At 42.4% G+C, this 17,321-nt stretch overlaps 1 protein-coding gene across 2 annotated transcripts in view; it reads left to right on the forward strand.

Annotated features, from left to right (window-relative positions):
* Positions 1-870: 870 nt before the first annotated feature.
* Positions 871-17,321, forward strand: part of LAMA3 (laminin subunit alpha 3) — a 111,764-nt gene continuing 95,313 nt past the window's right edge. Inside the window, exons 1-5 of one of the 2 annotated variants that reach the window (XM_084509363.1) lie at positions 871-1,331; positions 6,593-6,745; positions 14,737-14,854; positions 15,463-15,581; positions 17,138-17,308. In XM_084509363.1, the coding sequence (XP_084365489.1) occupies positions 1,026-1,331; positions 6,593-6,745; positions 14,737-14,854; positions 15,463-15,581; positions 17,138-17,308 (867 nt within the window). In that variant the 5' untranslated portion in view covers positions 871-1,025. The remainder of the gene's footprint in view (positions 1,332-6,592; positions 6,746-14,736; positions 14,855-15,462; positions 15,582-17,137; positions 17,309-17,321) is intronic. The other variant, XM_084509364.1, reaches the window with a different exon arrangement.

The following is a 17,321-nucleotide window of genomic DNA, read 5'->3' on the forward strand; positions in this document are numbered from 1 at the left end:
ATGTATCAAGGACCATAAAGTTATTAAGTACTTTGCTACTCACATGAATCACTATTAAAATATTAGAGGTATGCGTATCTAAGCATATCTTTGTGTCTGAATCCTGCAAATTTTATTAAGAAAACTGAGCAGTGGATGTGTGACTGTGCATGGGGGAGGAAACGCGAATGGGTATGAAACTTCAGATAGCAATGCTGTGAAGCAGCGTAGCTCCTGATACGAGTGTCTTAGTTCATAGCTCTCATTCTCCTGCCTCAACCCTCCTTCTGTGTTATCCAAAGCCTGTGCCAAACACCTTCAAAAAGACAGCAGGTTCATTGTCTGCCCCGGCCGAGCAGCACAACCCTGGCACATGGAGCTTGTCTGTGTGCCATCCTGGTGACCTGTAGGTAGAAGCATGGAATCGTAGTATATACCAAGTTGGAAGGGACCCACAAGGACAGCGAGTCCAGCTCCTGGCTCCACACAGCACCACCCAAAAATCAGACCATGTGTCTGAGAGTGTTATCCAAATACTTACGTCTGTCAGGCTCGGTGCCATGACCACTGCCCTGGGAGCCTGTCCCAGTGCCCGAGCACCCTCTGGGTGCAGACCCTTTCCCTCACCCCCTCCCTGACCCTCCCCTGTCCCAGCTCCACGCCGTTCCCTCGGGTCCTGTCGCTGTCCCCAGCAGCACACCTTTTGCGAAAACCTTGTTTTTATTTATATCACACGGCAGGGCTTACAGGGCTGGGATGCCCGGAGATTTCCCCGCAGTCCCTTAACCAAACCACCCCCAGACGCACTGAGGGGGCCACCCCTCAACATGGCGGCGGGGCTCGCACCTGGCCCCGACCCCACCGGCCCTGAGAGCCCTCGCCCTCGCCCCGTGCCCGGGATCTCCGCTCTCTCCCGGGGCTTTTGGGGCTTTTCGCCTCAGCGGGGGTGTGTTCGCGGCTCTCCCCGCCCCGCACACCGCTGCAGCCCCGGCCCGCCGCAGCTATAGGGCCGCCTTCGGGGCGGCGAGGGCAGAGCCGGGCTCACGATGGCCGCGGCGCGGCGGCGGCTCCTCTGGGCGCTCCTCCCGCCCCTCTTCGCCCTCTGCCCGGCGCAGACGGAGCCCCCCGGCTCCCTGGGGCTCAGCCTCCACCCGCCTTATTTCAACCTGGCCGAGACGGCCGGCATCTGGGCCACGGCCACCTGCGGGGAGAAGGAGGAGGAAGAAGAGGAGGAGGAGGAGAAGAAGGCGGGTGGTGGTGGTGGTGGTGGTGGCGGTGCTGGCGGGCGGCCGGAGCTGTACTGCAAGCTGGTGGGGGGCCCCGCCGCCGCCCCGCTGGGCCGTGCCATCCAGGTAGCGTGTGGGGACCGAGAGGGGCGATGGTGGGGACAGGAGAGGGGTAATGGGACCGAGAGGGGCGATGGTGGGGGACCGGGAGGGGCGGTGGCGCCGCCGACCCTGCCCGCAGCCCCGGCGGCTCGCAGGAGGGGGTTAGGGGCTGTGAGGATGGGGACGGTGGCTGGCGTCTCCAGTCATGCCGCGAGGAAAAGCAAAAATCCTCGCGAAAGGCTGATAGAAGCGTGTTTTCAGCTTTTCTTTTTGTGCACACCACGAGCTCCGTGGTGTGCTGGGGCTGGTGGTCAGAGTCGGCTCCGACAGAGCGCGGAGGGGTAGGGGGGCTTTCCTACAGCCTCCGACCTCCCCGAGCTCTGCTGTTTGTGCTCTGCTTGGTGGGAGGGGGAGACAGGCGGGATGAAACCGCACTTTGAGAGGGATTTTGAAAGATTTAAGGTCTGCTTCGTGACTCCAGGCGATACAGAAAGAATCCGCATCTAACTCGGTGTCCTGGGAGAAGGGTTAGCGTTTCCAAGACTTCAGAGGCATTTGTGTGTTTTAACAGTGAAATAACGCTCGAGATCTGGTCTCAGAAGAGCTTCCAGTTTTTCCTTCTTGTTTGGTAGCAGGGACAGGTGCTCAAGAGAGGGGAGAGTGCTTGGAAGGCTCGGCACTGGCACACAGCAGGGTGCTCAGTGCCCAAATCCTCTGTAATTCTTCCCCTGCCTCACACGATATCTCCATTTACCTTGCATCTGTGTAGTGCCCTCCGTCACAGCAAGCTGAGTGTGCTTTGGAGATGCTTACAGGTGGAGTAAGGCAGATTTCCTGTTAGTAAAACAGGGCTGCAGGTGTTAAATGCTTCAGCTAAGGTTACAAAGCGAGGTTGCTGTGAGCAGGGAAGCTGCTTGCTCCTCTGCTTCTACCATGTCTCTGAAGTTTAGGCATCTGTCCCTCCACATTGAGCATGCCTGTGTTTGAAATTCACCTGCTGGTATGGCTGTTTTAGGTACTAGCAAGCCTAATAACCTCTGCTGCTTTCTCAGCAGCACACGCTATAGCCCACTGCGGCAGTAAGATCTCATACGAACATGCTTTAGAATAACAGAAAGCACAGCATAACAAAAATCAGCAATAAATATGAGGTTAACAGGTCAAACAAGTGGAACAAGGCATGCAGTGTGATGCGTTGCCATTGATTATTTTTCTAATTGTTCCCTTTATACTAACATCCAGTTGGAAACGAGGGTTTTCTGTATGTGGGAAGAGGCTGGCAAGGGGAGAGTTCCTCTTGTTAAATATTTGCCTTACAGGTCCCGGGTTATAAGCAGTTATGGTTCATTCCTGATTCACGTTCCTAGGACTGCTGACGGCTCAGCCCTGGCACAAGGAAGCCTGGTGTGCCTCCTGAAGCGGTTGTGTAAATGTGGATGCAGCAGTATCTGTCTCCAGTTTTAACAAAGCCCCATTGAAATACATAACATGAATACTTCTGTAGTTCACCAGTAGTTGTTGTGGCTTGAGAAGGCTTGGAAAATTCTTTCTGAAGGCCAGGGAAATCCAGCCATGGAAAATGTGATAGCAGCACAATGTGCATATTATCAAGCCACTCCACCTCTCAAGTTCAAAGACACTGTAAATAAGAGAATCTTTTTTTTTTTTTTTTCTTTGGTGAAAAACCGGCCAGACATGCATTAAATTCTTGCAGAAGCTGAGCTTATCTTGAAGGATTTAGATCAGCGTAATCATTCATGTGTTGTTTCTTAGCAGTTTGATAGGGGGGTCAGATGGCTTTTACGCAAGGTGGCAGTGATGGATCTAATAGCCACTGTCAGGCCAGTTCCAAGTTAAAGCTGCACTATGTGCTTGAGTCACTCACTTTTGGAGAGTATCCACAGCTGGATGGTGGCTGTTGTGCTGCCAGGAGGGAAATCAGAAGGTGCAGAGGGTGCTTGCCCTTTTTGTGAAGGGAGCACGTGGCTCTGTTGCGGTGCTGTCACAAGCACTTAAAATACGGCAAGGAGAAGAAGAGCAGCCCCAGCTTCGCTTCTACTTTTTCATCAACCTCTTTTGTTCAGCTTGTTGTTTGATATGTCCACCAGTGAAGCCTGTTGTCCCCAGAAAATCCAGGGGGAGCATTCATTAAAGCCCTTCCAAGAGCTGACAGGTAGGGTGGGCAGTCCCTGCAGGTACAGCTCAGCCTCCAGGTGCAGCCTGAGGCTTGTGACGTACCTTGGACGTACACTGTGGAAGAGCAGCTTGTTTCCCTTGTTTAGCACATTGGCGAGCGGGGCCATGGCTTAATAAGAGCAGTGTTGAGTGAACAGATGCACTGCCGTGCAAAATATGTTGGCAACCCTGACAGATAAATGACATGCCTGGTTTTGCCTGCAGATCTGTCCACAGTGGTGTGCGGGTGTGAATTAAAGTTTAACTGCATACCTGCCTTGCCTTGCCAGTGGGTGCAGATCTTCGAGCTACTAATGTGTGAACAAGTCCTTCGTCGTTCTAGCTGTCTGTAATTTACAGGTGAGGAGGCATTTTCATTGATGTCATCGATCCCCACTGCTTTATGCAGTCTCAGTTTTTTTCCCCTGCTCAGGAGAACCGAGGGAAAGGAGGGTAGCAAGGTCACCAGCGGATGCACACCTGCCTGGGTGATGAACTGCAGCCAAAATCAAAGGATGGCAGGATGCCCGGTCTGCAGGAATTGCAGCGTGTCCCGTGGCAGACAGGCTGGGGGTGGCGTGCCTGCAGGTACTGCCAGTGGGAAGCAGGGAAGGCTGCTCAATCCAATAACTTATTTTCTTTCATTTTTTTTTGTTTTTTCTGCCTTTTTGGCAGGTTTGCTGGAATGTACTTTAAATAACTGAAACTCCAGTTGCAATGAAATTCTTTGAATTATGGATCCGAAAAGAAAAAGGAGGTGTCTTGAGTTCAGATCAGGTGCTCTGGAATACTGAAATAACATAGGTGTATGGAAATGTAACGCTTGTGTTCAATATTCCTCATTGTTTTCTGTTCATTCTGCCTTTCTGCGGGGCTGTTGCCAGATTGGAGCTGAAACTGCTGTGGCAGCAACTGTTTCCTGTATATTTCCAGCCAGATCCTTGTGAATGTGAATTGAGATCTAAAGACCATGTTTCATGCATGCTGCAAAACTATTTAGGTATTACAACACCACAAGCTTCCCTGTGTTGGAACTCCACTTCAAGCATGCATCTGTCAGGAAATATTACCTATAAAGATGCTCTGATGTGGTGGCAGCTGTAACTGCATGGGTTAATTGCTCGGTGTATTGATTCTGCAGATTGTGACCCAGTGTGCTGGGTCCTCGTTGCAGCAACTGGCAATGTTGCCAGTAGCTAGCACAGCCTGAGGTGGTGTCAGCTGTGTCAGAACCCAAGTATCCTGGCCTGTTGTAGCTGTTTGTACAAAAATCAGCCAAGTCACCTTCTCCGACAGAGCTGGAGGAGAGCCGTGTTATAGCTTGATCCCCTGACGTAGTTAACCAACCTGTGTAGGTATGGATTTACTAAGTCTGTGAATAACTTGCTGAATTCTCACTTGTTGAATTCTTAACCCTCAGCCAGGTTGACAACTGCAGTGCTAATTCAGAACAACTAACGATGGTCACGTCTTCTGGCAACAACAGCATCTTCTGGGCTTGCCAGAAGAGCAGGATGAGGACAGAACCACTGCTACGTGCAGATACTGAAATAGTTACAACTTACTCAGAAATATTCAGTGAACATCCATGGTTTTAATTTGAAAGACACAAGAGGATGCGATTGTATCACATGAGAATGATGTAGTTTGCCAACCATTAGTAACTATGGAAGAGGTTAAACAAATTCTGCTAGAGAGAAACATCTTAGATTCACCAAGTGTGGATCTACAGGAGTGTATCCAGCAAGAATGAGAGAGCCCTAATGTCATTCCTGTATTAAAAGGGGACAAATGTGATTGCTGAAGTTAGGTTGCACTGGTTAGTGTGACAGCAGTGGCAAACAAATTTATACCTATACAGGATTGTTAATACTTCAAAAATAGGAATATACTTGATGCCAGGAGACATGGGTTGTGGAAACAACAAAAGATGACTTTTTTCTTCTTTGATTTCTCTTTTTTTCTCTTTAGTTTATAAAATAAATGGTTTAAATATGACATATCACCTTACTTAAAACACAGATCCAATACAGGGTCAGCACCTTGCAGGCTGAATGGATTAAGCACCTGAATGAAGAACCTATTAAGAGGGTAGTTCCACGTAACGAAAATGTCATTTTTCTATTGGGGTTCTACAAAGATCTGTACCTGGCATGGTTTATCACATCAATCACTTACACCCAGTGACTGGAATAAGATGTGAATGGGACAGTAAAAAGATTGCTTAATAACTAATTTCAGTACTTCAACGCTAATCTTAGTAGACAGTTAAAATGCATTTTCTTGAAGATAAAAATACTGCTGTGGGGCAAGCCAAGATGCTAAATAAAAAGACAATTTGGTTTCATGAAGCTTATTCATTGTTATTGTTCGCAACAGTACAAAGATCTTTAGAAACTGTCAAAGAGAGATTTTCAGAGCATTTCCAGAATGTGGCTTTAATTGTGGACTAAAAATTGGGTAGTGACTTCTGCAAATGAAGATTTAATGGGATTCTTTCGTTGTCCTTAAAGGGAATACTCAGTGTAACCCATTGCATTTTCCGTGGGTATGTATTTTGCAGAAGTTTCTTTTTCAGAATGTACTTCAATAGCATGGAAAAAGAAACAAATCCTTGTTATAAAATTATAACACCAATCTTACACATCCACAAGTAGTTGAGTGTTTTTTATGGTTGTGTTACTGCCAGTCTTCTGTGTGCATGTACTGACATTTCACAGTCTTTAAGAGAATAGAGGGTAATTTTTGTATTGGTCTTAATCCAGCTATAAGAATCTTTGTTGCATCAATTTCCCGTGGACATGCCTGCAGAAGTCATAAGGGTAATTGCAGCAAGGTATCAGTAAACGTATTGAGAAGGAAAACTACAATAAATCTTGTCTTAAAGAGATTTCTGAATTTTATTTTGTAACATAGAATTGTGTGTGTTTCAGGGCATAAGTGTGTATATTAATTACAAGGGGAATCATTATACAGAAAAAAAATGCACTATAGAGAAGTAAAATTTAACTCCATTTTTAGTCAAAGCTCTGATCTGAATCTCATCGTGCATCTGGAGTGCATGCATAAGATTTCAGCTGATGCCATCTTCTAAATTAACTGTGTTTCAGGGACAATTTTGTGATTATTGCAATGCTGCTGATCCCAGAAAAGCTCACCCCATAACTAACGCGATCGATGGAACGGAGCGTTGGTGGCAAAGTCCTCCTCTGTCTATGGGTTTAAAATACAACGAAGTCAATGTCACTTTAGATCTGGGACAGGTGAGTGCGTGAGCTGTTGCCTAAGGTTTGATCATTTCTTGCCTCTGTATAAAAGCTTTGCAATTGGGAGGGATGTTTGAACTAATTATTTTAACTTCCAACCCCATACTTTTTTTTGTCTGTTTTATATTACATTTTTTTTTCCTTGTTAACTGATTTAACGTTATTATAGTGATTATCTTTCCTGGAAATTTTAATGATGTGTGTTTTTGCCACAGGTATCATCCTGATTCAATGACTGTGCTTTCTTTCACAAGCATTGTAACTTGTTAACCAGAGGTTATAGAGGGAATTGCCCAGTTGAAACAAGGGCTGTGCCTTACATTTCATATTCTCCTTTTCCATGGGTCTGTACAGAGAGATTTCACAATCACTTTCCCTGTACACATCTTGAGAATAATGTTTGAAGTCTGCTTTTGCCTCGAGGATCCTTCTGGTTCCTCTGTCATCCAGCAAGATCTTCAAGGTAGACAGGATAATATTGATAACATGACCTAAAAAAGAAGGGTCAGCAAAAACAGTGTAATAGGAATTAGTGAGATGACAGTAACATGATCACCCGTATTTCTTCTGCAGGTGATAGGCAAATAGATAACAGTAAAGCCTCTGCATCTGTAACTGTAGCTTTTAAGTCACAGGGCTGGATTCTCAGCTGCCCTAATTGGGCACTGATCCAGCAAAATTAGTTATGCTCTGCAATTTTACACCAGCTGAAAATGTATGCCTATAAATACATGTGTATTGCAGCCTCCAATAATATATATATATATATATATATATAAATGTTTTTTTTGGACAGTGGTAACTGTTTACTGACACTAGTGATACATAGGCCAAGATTATTTTTTTAAATTGGCTTTCAATTTAGTTAATAGCAAGAGGATAATAAAGAAAAAAAACAATAACAAAGGAAAAAATTATCTTTGAGACTTAGCTGCTGTTTTGTTGGGGATTCAGGTGCAAATAATTCTGCCTCTTCCACTACATAGGGTTTTAATGCTCCTATGCCTCACATGGCTGGAATGCATCTCATTTTGAGGATATTTTCATTCTGTATTGTTTTTTAATCTAGTGTTCCAGCAGTGCAGAAATACTAGATAACTCTAGATGGAAATGGAGAATTTCAGTAGTTAAACTGAACTGTTGTGATAATTGAATCTACGTTTTATTGTTTAAATGAATGCCATGCGTGTTTGCTGTTTTTCCACTGTACCATGAAAAAAGGAGTTATGTCTAAGCCGTTTAATTTTTAGGCCATAGTATCCACACTAGCCTAGCACACAATGGTGTGATCTCTCTCTGGTAAAAACGCACTCTCTGATAAAATGCACTGTGGAGGGGCATTGCATCCCCTGAGACTTCTTGCTCCCATAAATTGAGTCGCTTAGCCATTCACTCCCAGTGAATTGTAGAGAAGTGTGGCTTTCAGGCTGGGCATGCAGAGCAGGGGGACACTGAATGCAGAGCATGGTGCCGCTATGAATAGGCATGGACAGACAATTACCTTCCAGTAAAGCAGATCTTTGATTTTGAGCTGCTTGCTTCCTTGATGGTCTCAGTAAGACAGAATTAGGTTGCAGACTAAAGTCTGTAATTTGCCTTGCAGTATAATCCAGCGTATTTGTGACCAACACTGGAATATCATCATCAAAACCTTGTGTAACACCCGTGAAGCTGCTCCATCCATCACTACTGTTACCACCGTGTGTTTGTTAGCTTCTTTGGAGGAGCTACTGACAGGCACTTAATCTGTTATGGGTTGAGTAAACTTCTGAGAAATCTCCTTCCTTCAGAGGAAGGATGTGGATTGAGTGCCCTCTTCTCATGGGACTCCTTGGAGACCAGCTATGTGCTGGTTATTAGTTATTAAAAGATTTCTCAGCAGGAGGCTGTGTCTTTCTCTTTACTCTGGTACCACTTGGAAAGGTTACTCTGAACTCCCTTACTGTGAAATGAAGGAAATCCAAGACACAGGTCAAAATGACTTCAGGACTTGTGATCAAGAAGGGATCATTTTATTTGGTGGATGAATGAGGGTGGATGGTTTGTTAGGTTTTCTCTGTGTGTGGTGCTTTTTTTTTTTTTTCATTTGTTTGTGTTTGTGAAGGGAAAAGCAAACAGACATAATCTTGTATCTGTGTTCAGTCAGTTAAACCTTGGTTTCAGGATGTGTTTGAACCTGAGATTCACTTTTGACATTTTGCCTGGTATTCTCCCATCCCAAATTCATTCTGTAATGCACAATACTAATCATAAAAAAGAAAAGTAAATACTGTGACAGAGTAAGTCTATTGAAGTGAACAAGTAAACACTGAGACCTCAACTCACCTTACCTTATTTCAGGGACCTAAAAATTAAGAGCTTACTCAGTTAGTCATGCAGACTTTCTCAGTAGTCAAGAAAGACAGACAAACACTTTCAGAGTGCAGTTGCCTGTTAAATGAACTGAAATAAGGCTTTTTTTCCATAAAGAAAAATGAATGTGCTTAAAATCAGGTTTGTGCCTAAATACCCTGCGGAACAACATGCAATAATACTGGGAAGATATCAGAAATGTAGTTTTCCTCACTGCTTGTTTGTCATATTCTTTATTTTAACATAAGACACCTTCTTCAAACAAAATATGGAAATACTTTCACATTTTGATGTATATGCAAAATAGGACAGAGTAAGGTACGTATGTGTGCAGAAAAGCAATGATTGAGTTGTAAATTGGTCATCAAATAATCACAATTAGAGGAAGCAGAATGCCAGAAGGCTTTTATTTGCTGTGTTCCTGCCATTATATCTTTAAGACTCAGAGTGTAAGTCCCAGTGGAGCCTTTTGTCAGTATTCTGAAGACAATATTTAATTGAGTAGTTGCGCCATGATGAAAGTTTGAGAGCCCATTAAACTGGCGTTAGAACACCCACCCGCTGCTGATCCTGTTTCACAAGAACTGGGGATGATTTTGACAGTCAAAATCTCTTCAGGATCTTAAATCTTTATGTTAAGAAAAATGCTCACTCTGTTGTACTTTGTAATATGAGAAAAAGCAAAAACTTTAAAGCAAAAGCTCTGCTTTATGTCCCTTTCTGCCTTATAACTCTACTACAGTTATAATTCTAATCAATCACAGCCCTTCTGAATAATAATTACAATGTTGATCCCTGGGGCATTCTCTCCATTCTGTTAACATACCTACTTATGCTGTGGCTATTCCTGACTTGTTTCAAATATTTGGATCAAATGAAGACCTTTAATTGGCCCAGATTTTCCCAACATAGTTTTCAATATATTTTAATCTTTTGAATGCAGACTGTTTGACTGAACCTCGTTGCTGATCCCCTGACTCTTTGGATTGCCTGTCTTTAGCAGGTGTGCCCTCATCTTTGGCTTCCTTAATGCTCAGCAAATATTGCACCAATACTCCCCCAGCTATTTTTCTGAACTCTGTGTTTAGATGTAGAAGATGAAGGTTCAGGATAGCATGATGAAAAATAAATTGCTTTCTTTAGGGAGAGAGGGAAACTGAAACATAATTTTAAGATTAGTAGTATGGCCTGTGGAAGACTTGATGCTTTTATATCATCTGCCAATTAAAGCATGTAAACATGTACAGGAACATGCTCCATTTATTCCTCATTCCCACTACAAGTATATTCTTAGCCCAGTTGCCAGATTTAATCAGGGAAACACCCTAAATAAACCATTTCTTGCTCATATGTTGTGCTTTAAGAAGTAGTCAATGTGTTGTGTTTTCTTACAGATTTAATTAAGACATTTTGAATGGCCGGATTTTTTGTTTTTATGCTTGTATTATTGTGTGTATTTGGTATTGAGAGATTTTATTCCTAGAGCCTACAGAGAGATATTTGAAGGCCTGCGCTCCTTAGATTTCCTGACACCATCTTCCTCTGGTTCTTTTTCAGCATCCTCTTAGGAAGATCTTTGTTCCCACTCATTGATCTCACTCCCTCAGTGTCTGAAGTCTCCTTTTCCCACCTTCCTCTCTATGTCCATTCCTACATGTTACCTTAATCTGTGATGTGTTGCCCTAACTACCTCACTTTTCATCTCAACATAGTAAAATAGCCTTCACGATAGCCTTCAGCCCTCCACACTTCCCCATGTTTTCTTCTAGTGCTGACAGTCCTGCTGTGTTCTTTGTACTTTGCACTGCAGCCTTCATAAGGGGATGTTTATCTCCTGGACAACTGAGGTCTGGACCATACAAATCCTCTCCCGTATGAATAACTTCAGTGTTCTTTGAAGAAATAGGCCCAATGTAAGAAATAATTATGAGCATTGAGTTGGTCTTTGTCCAATTCCCAATGGAAAAGTGGCTGCATGAGAAATTTCAGGATTGTAGCTGACAATCGTTGATGTATTTGCCTGCAGTCTTGGCAGAAAGACCAAGAACCTGGACAATAGACCACCCTTTCATTTCCGAAAGTGTTCTTTCCAGAATACTGCCTGTGAAACATCGAGAACTTTTCCCTTCTGGTCCTGCACGTTGACTGCCATAGAGAAAGGGCTTAACATCTCCGGCTGTGCCAGCCAGGCATGTTCACAGACACGTGGATAACTAAATACAAGCGTAGCTTCTCGGTGTCAGTGGCTGGTTAAACAAAGAAGTCATATGAGCTTCTCTAGTCACCTGTGTATGTAACGTTAGCACTGCTGCATTTACGTGTTTGGGATTAAATGGTACAGATCTAATGCCTCTCACACACTGTGCACACGGGCTTTTCTCTGCACCTTTACCATAGCTACTTTTCCAGGTGGTAACCACCAAAAAGTCTGGTTCAGTTCTCTCTAGTTGACTTTTTTGTATTACAATTTTGTCTGCAAAAATCTATGGCTGGGGGTTGCTAAATCGTGATGGAAGTGACTAGTAGGTCTCTGGGTCTCTAAGGATGCCTTAAGCCCTACTGAGAGGTTACTGAAGAGAGGAGGTGCTGACCCCTTTGCAACAAGAATAAATAAAAGCCTTTTGTTTTAACCATAATCATGGGATTTTTACTTCATTTAATTATATTTTTATTGCTTGGTCTGCAATTATTTCTTTTTTGTGTGTGGATAAATTCTATTAGATATTTGCAACAAAAACCAAAAGAATGGTTATTTTTACTGCTTTGTTGCATTTTTAACACTCCTCGAGACTTATTCCCTTCTACTTTCTGAATGCAATCGTACAAACGTGAGCAGCATTTAAAACTATGAGACGGAAGGAGAATGCACATCAATTGAAGGTTTTCATGTGCATCAGTAGTTTGAAGTTGATGTACATTTTTTTTTTTCTTTTGTGGTTTCCATGGAAGTATGCCAAGTGTGGTGCTGTGAGGCAGTGCCTTAATTAGTGGCAGGCCTGGTAGAAGAGTGCTTTCCTGATTTAATGCACATGTTTGACTCCTTCAGCTTCACACACATTGAGTAGTCACGGGCTTACATCAGTTCCACAGCTGCGCAGCAGATCTGGCATACAGGTGTTTGAAGGGCACCGCGTGCTGATTCAGCTGTGCTACACAGAATACTATTGTGTGTCTTCATTTTGGGCACAGTTTTCTTTAAATGTGTATGAAAGGTTGTAGTCCAGGGTGACACGGATGGGAAAGTGAGCATGTTTCAGGTTTCAGTTCTTCAGCAGTGAGGAAGCACAGTGGGAATGGAATTCACCGCTTCTATTTTGCTCACGCTTACGAGAAGGCATCACCTGCTACGAGACAAGAGGAGATGAAACTCCCTGTGTCAGCAGTCTGAGGAGCATCTCAGGAAAAGAATAGAACTGCATGACAGGCTGAGGCAGGTGCCGTCAGCTTTTTTGGAGAGTAGGTAGAAGGTCATTGTCGTCGTGGTTCAACAGCGTGACTACAAGCAACGGTGTCCTGGAGGAGCGGTCTGCATTTTATGTGTGCTTCTTTTGTGTCCCCCTGAGCTTTCTAAGACATTTGTCTTGATGAAATCTGGCTTGATGAGCATGTGGACTGTTGTCAGCCCTTGTTAATATGCTTGTAAGAATGGAATTCTTAAAGACTTTAAAGCATAGGGGCAAGAATATTAATGGATAGGCAGTTGCCTGCATGGTGCAGACCTGGTTTTAAGAGATCTTGACAGTAAAAAGCAAGAATGTAAAACAATTTCTTTTAGGAATTACACAACTGTTACCTTTCCCTGGGAGGATACCAGACTTTGCACTGAATGGCCATGCTGGATGACATGTAGGGTCTGTATGGCCAATATCCCTGCACTGAAACTTGCCAGTCAAGTAGCAGAAGTTGCATAGGTGGAGTATCAAAAACTCATTAAGAGCATATCTTGCCACAGTCCCCAGAGTTTCTGACCACTGATTTGTAGATTTTCAATCAGTAATTCAAGGACATTGTGCCAGCCGTGCAGTCATTGTGAATAGTTCTGGGGAAAAGAACTGTTCTGCCAACAGAATGACTGCCACTCACTTTCCTTCATACTGTTACCTACTAAGTAATTTCCTGAATGTAGGTACTGTCTGGCTAATTAACTGCCTAATTTAGTATCACAGGAAGTGAAGTTGGTGCTTGTGAGGTGGTGTTAAGTTGGCAGGGTAAATCCCACCACTATCATGATGGGTTTTTTTCCCTTGGTTATCCTTCCCGCTGACCGAGGTCAGTAACATTCATCAAATCAACAGTTTCTAAAACAGGTTTCAAGGTGCAACACCTGCTGCAGTGATGCCTCAGTGCGTGTAGACCAGGCAGTTGCCCTGGATGTAGTTGCACATACTGCATGAACTGAATGCACAATGAAAAAGCTTCAGTTACTTTTGCTGGGATGTGAGGTAGCATCGTGAGAATGTGCTCCATGAAGTCCCTGAATTCTCATGTTCCTCTGTGAGAAGGTTTTTCTTTCTTTTTTGAATGCTTTTGATATTCAGAAGCTGATGTCTGGAATGGCTGTGTGAAGATCTAGTCTGAAAGGAGCCCTAACCAAGTAAGACTCTCTGGCAAGCAGAAGTTACTGAATTTATGCTGTTGAGTGAGAAATACCAGTGCAGCTGCACTCGTGTATTGTCTGTCCCTCAGCATCTGATCTCTTTTATCGACAACTCATATCCACATCATGGTTGTTTAAATTTTAGATGGCCCTTAGGGTTCAATCTGTATTCGGCCATTTGTGTGGGTTAATTTCACAGATGTGCAGATTTTTATGACTGTGGACTATCTCAAGAGGCTTGTAGTAAAATTTCTGTTCTTGTCAAATCCATATTTACTGTAGCATTGAGGAGCTTTCTATCTCTGTGATACCCATTGAGCACCTAAAGGAGCCAGGTGGGACTCTTGGCCTTGGCAGCCTTGGAACTGATGAAGCATTTTGAGCAGTTTCAGACAATGAATGATCTACCAACATAAGAATCTTTCCTGTGGTACTTCATACATAAAGCTCTGGGGAGAGTTGCTTTGTTACTTGGGAAGTGGCAAAGTTATCGAGAAAGTTTCTTGTAGTGAGGGAACAGGTGCCTCTGGTTACAATCAAATGCAGCCAAAGGAGCCCCAAGGTAAATATGTGCATTTTCACTAATATCCATGATTTTCTTTCCCTACATGCACAGTTACATGACTAGAATGCCTCAAGCATTCTAGAGAATGTACCAGGATGCTGCAAATGTATCTTAGCTCAGTAAAGAGTTGAGATGCTAACTCATCAGGGTTAAGTAATAGACCATGAACACACCCAAGCAATCAGTTGGATGTGAAACAGCTGCTCTGCAAGGTAACAGATGGCTTACAGCAGAGTTCTGCTGCAGCTTTTTTAATGTATTGGAGCACATTGTCAGGTGAAGTACGTTGTTAACAGCTGCTTGGAGGCTACCCGCTGAGAATCTGGACTGTTATTTCAATGGGCATGAAACTGCAGATCACCTTCTCACTGTACACAAAAGTAAAGGGGTTTTACTGGCATTAATTTTAGTATTGCATGACTTTGATAGAGTTCCAAAAGCTGCTGATAATATTTCTACATGTTCTGTTACCAGCTTTTCCATGTCGCCTATATCCTTATCAAGTTTGCAAATTCTCCTCGTCCAGATCTCTGGATCTTAGAAAGATCAGTGGACTTTGGAAAAACTTACACTCCCTGGCAATATTTTGCTCGTAAGTATCTTTAATCTTTCACCCAGTAGCAAGAAAATCAGGCCATTGGTATTGCTGAAGATTTCAGCTGTAGTGTAGTGAAGACAGTGACTGTCAAATACGTTTCTCTTATCGTAGTTGTCCACGATGAATTAGTGAAAAAAGTGTAACTGAAAGTGAGTATGATATTTGGAAATTTTAACTCAGCACATCAATGTTTTTCAGTCTGTTGGGATTTTTTGTTTTGCTTTTTTTTGTCTTGATTTTTAGTATATCAGAACTACAGTGTCCTTCATCCCATTGGACTCCAGAGTTCCTTGCAAACGTCAAAGTCAAATACAAGCACAAAATCTTGGAGTAGATAAATTATTATTATTTTTTTTGTGTTGACATTAGAAAGATTGTGTAGTGTCTTATCAGGAACCACTGAATTGCTTGGGACACAAAACAATTTGGTTTTAGAAATTTCCATTTTTATGCACTAAGGGAAGCAATCGCTGCTTTTTATTTTTCAGGTAAGGGGGAGAATTTACCTAAAGCACAGGGGATATTTCTTTGTTAATTCAAATTAGGATATACGGTAGTATATATTTTCATATATAAAACGAGTTTAATTCTGACTTGACTAGACTCCAAAGCAGATTGTTTGGAACGCTTCGGAAAGGAAGCTAATGTTCCTGTGAGGAGGGACAACGATGTCATTTGCACTACAGAGTATTCTCGCATTGTGCCTCTTGAAAATGGGGAGGTAAGTGCTTTTAGAAAAATACAGTGTAATCTTGGAAGTGAACAGTTTTGGAAGTTCACTGTTTCAATAAAAATGTAGAAAAGAAAGTATTTTTTTCAGTTATGATTGCTTGAAATGACAATAAATCCACAATTAAGCATTTAAGTAGCTGGTGAGATATTTGGAGAGTGGGCTGACATCTCCCAATTGTCACCAGGGGATAGGGGCTGCTCAAAGCAACCTGCATAGATTCTTTATTATGGTTTAGGTACCTCGCTTTATGCATATGCATTTGAAGATATTCACTGCATTTTCTGAATAGTTTCAATGTACCTGAAAGAACTTAACTACACAAGAATTCCTCATGGGAGAAAAGGCCATAGAAACAGATACTTACCATTCAAGAATAAGTTTCTATTTAAGAAAAAATATACAAAATACTACATGCTTGTAATGAAGTACATGTGCTTGCAAAAGCATTACTCTGATTTTGATCCTTGCTATTGCAGAAATGTGGCTTGTGTTACTTGACTTGATGTTAAACTCCTGGCTGTGCTGTTCACTCTTGCTGACGTTCTTGTTTTATGTCTGATGCAGTTAGAATCTACATCTAAACTCCTGCAGAGTTTTATGCGTATGGATCTGGGGCTGTAGTTTAGAATTAAAGTAGAATTTGCCTATTAACACATCTTTAAAATTTTCCAGATAAAATATTTTTAAGAACAATTTCTGTAGAAGGCTATTGCTGCTACCATCCCCTATTACATGCTGCATGACTTCTCCTAAAATAATTGTACTGCAATTAGAACTGCCACCAGTCTACTCTTACGTGTTTCAGATTATAGGAGCTATTTGAAAATAGAAATCTGTTATCTGGCTGGTTATAAATAAATGGAAGTCTCTTACTCGGTTGCACACCAGATTGTTAATTTAATAGAGATTCATGATTGCTAATTTTCTTTAAGAAATTAAAATTGTACTGGAGCTCATGTTTTGGAAGTTAGATAAACCTGCTTTCACGTGAAAGGATTTTCTAAAGCAACACTGTGTACTTTCTTCAAGAAGACCATTAATATGCTCCCAGGCATTGGACCTGGTAACAATAATATTTTCCAGGAATGTTTGTGCCTTAACCCAAAAATAAACGTGCTTTGGGAAAGAGCCAAAACCTGGTGTTATTACTCTGACAAAACTCCCCTTGACACTATCAACTGTTCATGTAACTATTTGTAACTATACCTATTGTTTTTTGTTTGTTTTTTCCCCCCCGACTAAAATGTGTTCTTTTTGTGTGTTGTACACACTGTTTTCAAAAGAGATAGGGGCACTCTTTGATTTATTTATTTATTTTTTACTTAGGTGTAATATGTGTAATAAGAATTCAGGAGGGTCCAAGTCATGTTTTTTCCTGACGTTCTGGTTTCAGTATGAAATGTGTAGTTGCTATTGCAAATATGCTCAGAAACAATAGTATTTTTTTTTTTATTCTGTTATTACTCAAACGTTTGACTCTGTGCCCACTACTGATACTTGCAGTTGATATGGTGTAACAAAAATATACTTCCTATTTTTTTTAGATTGTAGTATCTTTGGTAAATGGCCGCCCAGGAGCAAAAAACTTCACTTATTCCCCTAGTCTTCGGGAATTCACAAAAGCAACAAACATACGCCTTCATTTTCTCAGAACTAATACACTTCTTGGACACTTGATATCAAAAGCTCAACGAGACCCTACTGTAACCCGTAGAGTAAGTACTGTTT

This window comes from Aythya ferina (assembly GCF_964211825.1).
Source record: "Aythya ferina genome assembly, chromosome: 2".
Lineage (NCBI taxonomy): Eukaryota > Metazoa > Chordata > Aves > Anseriformes > Anatidae > Aythya > Aythya ferina.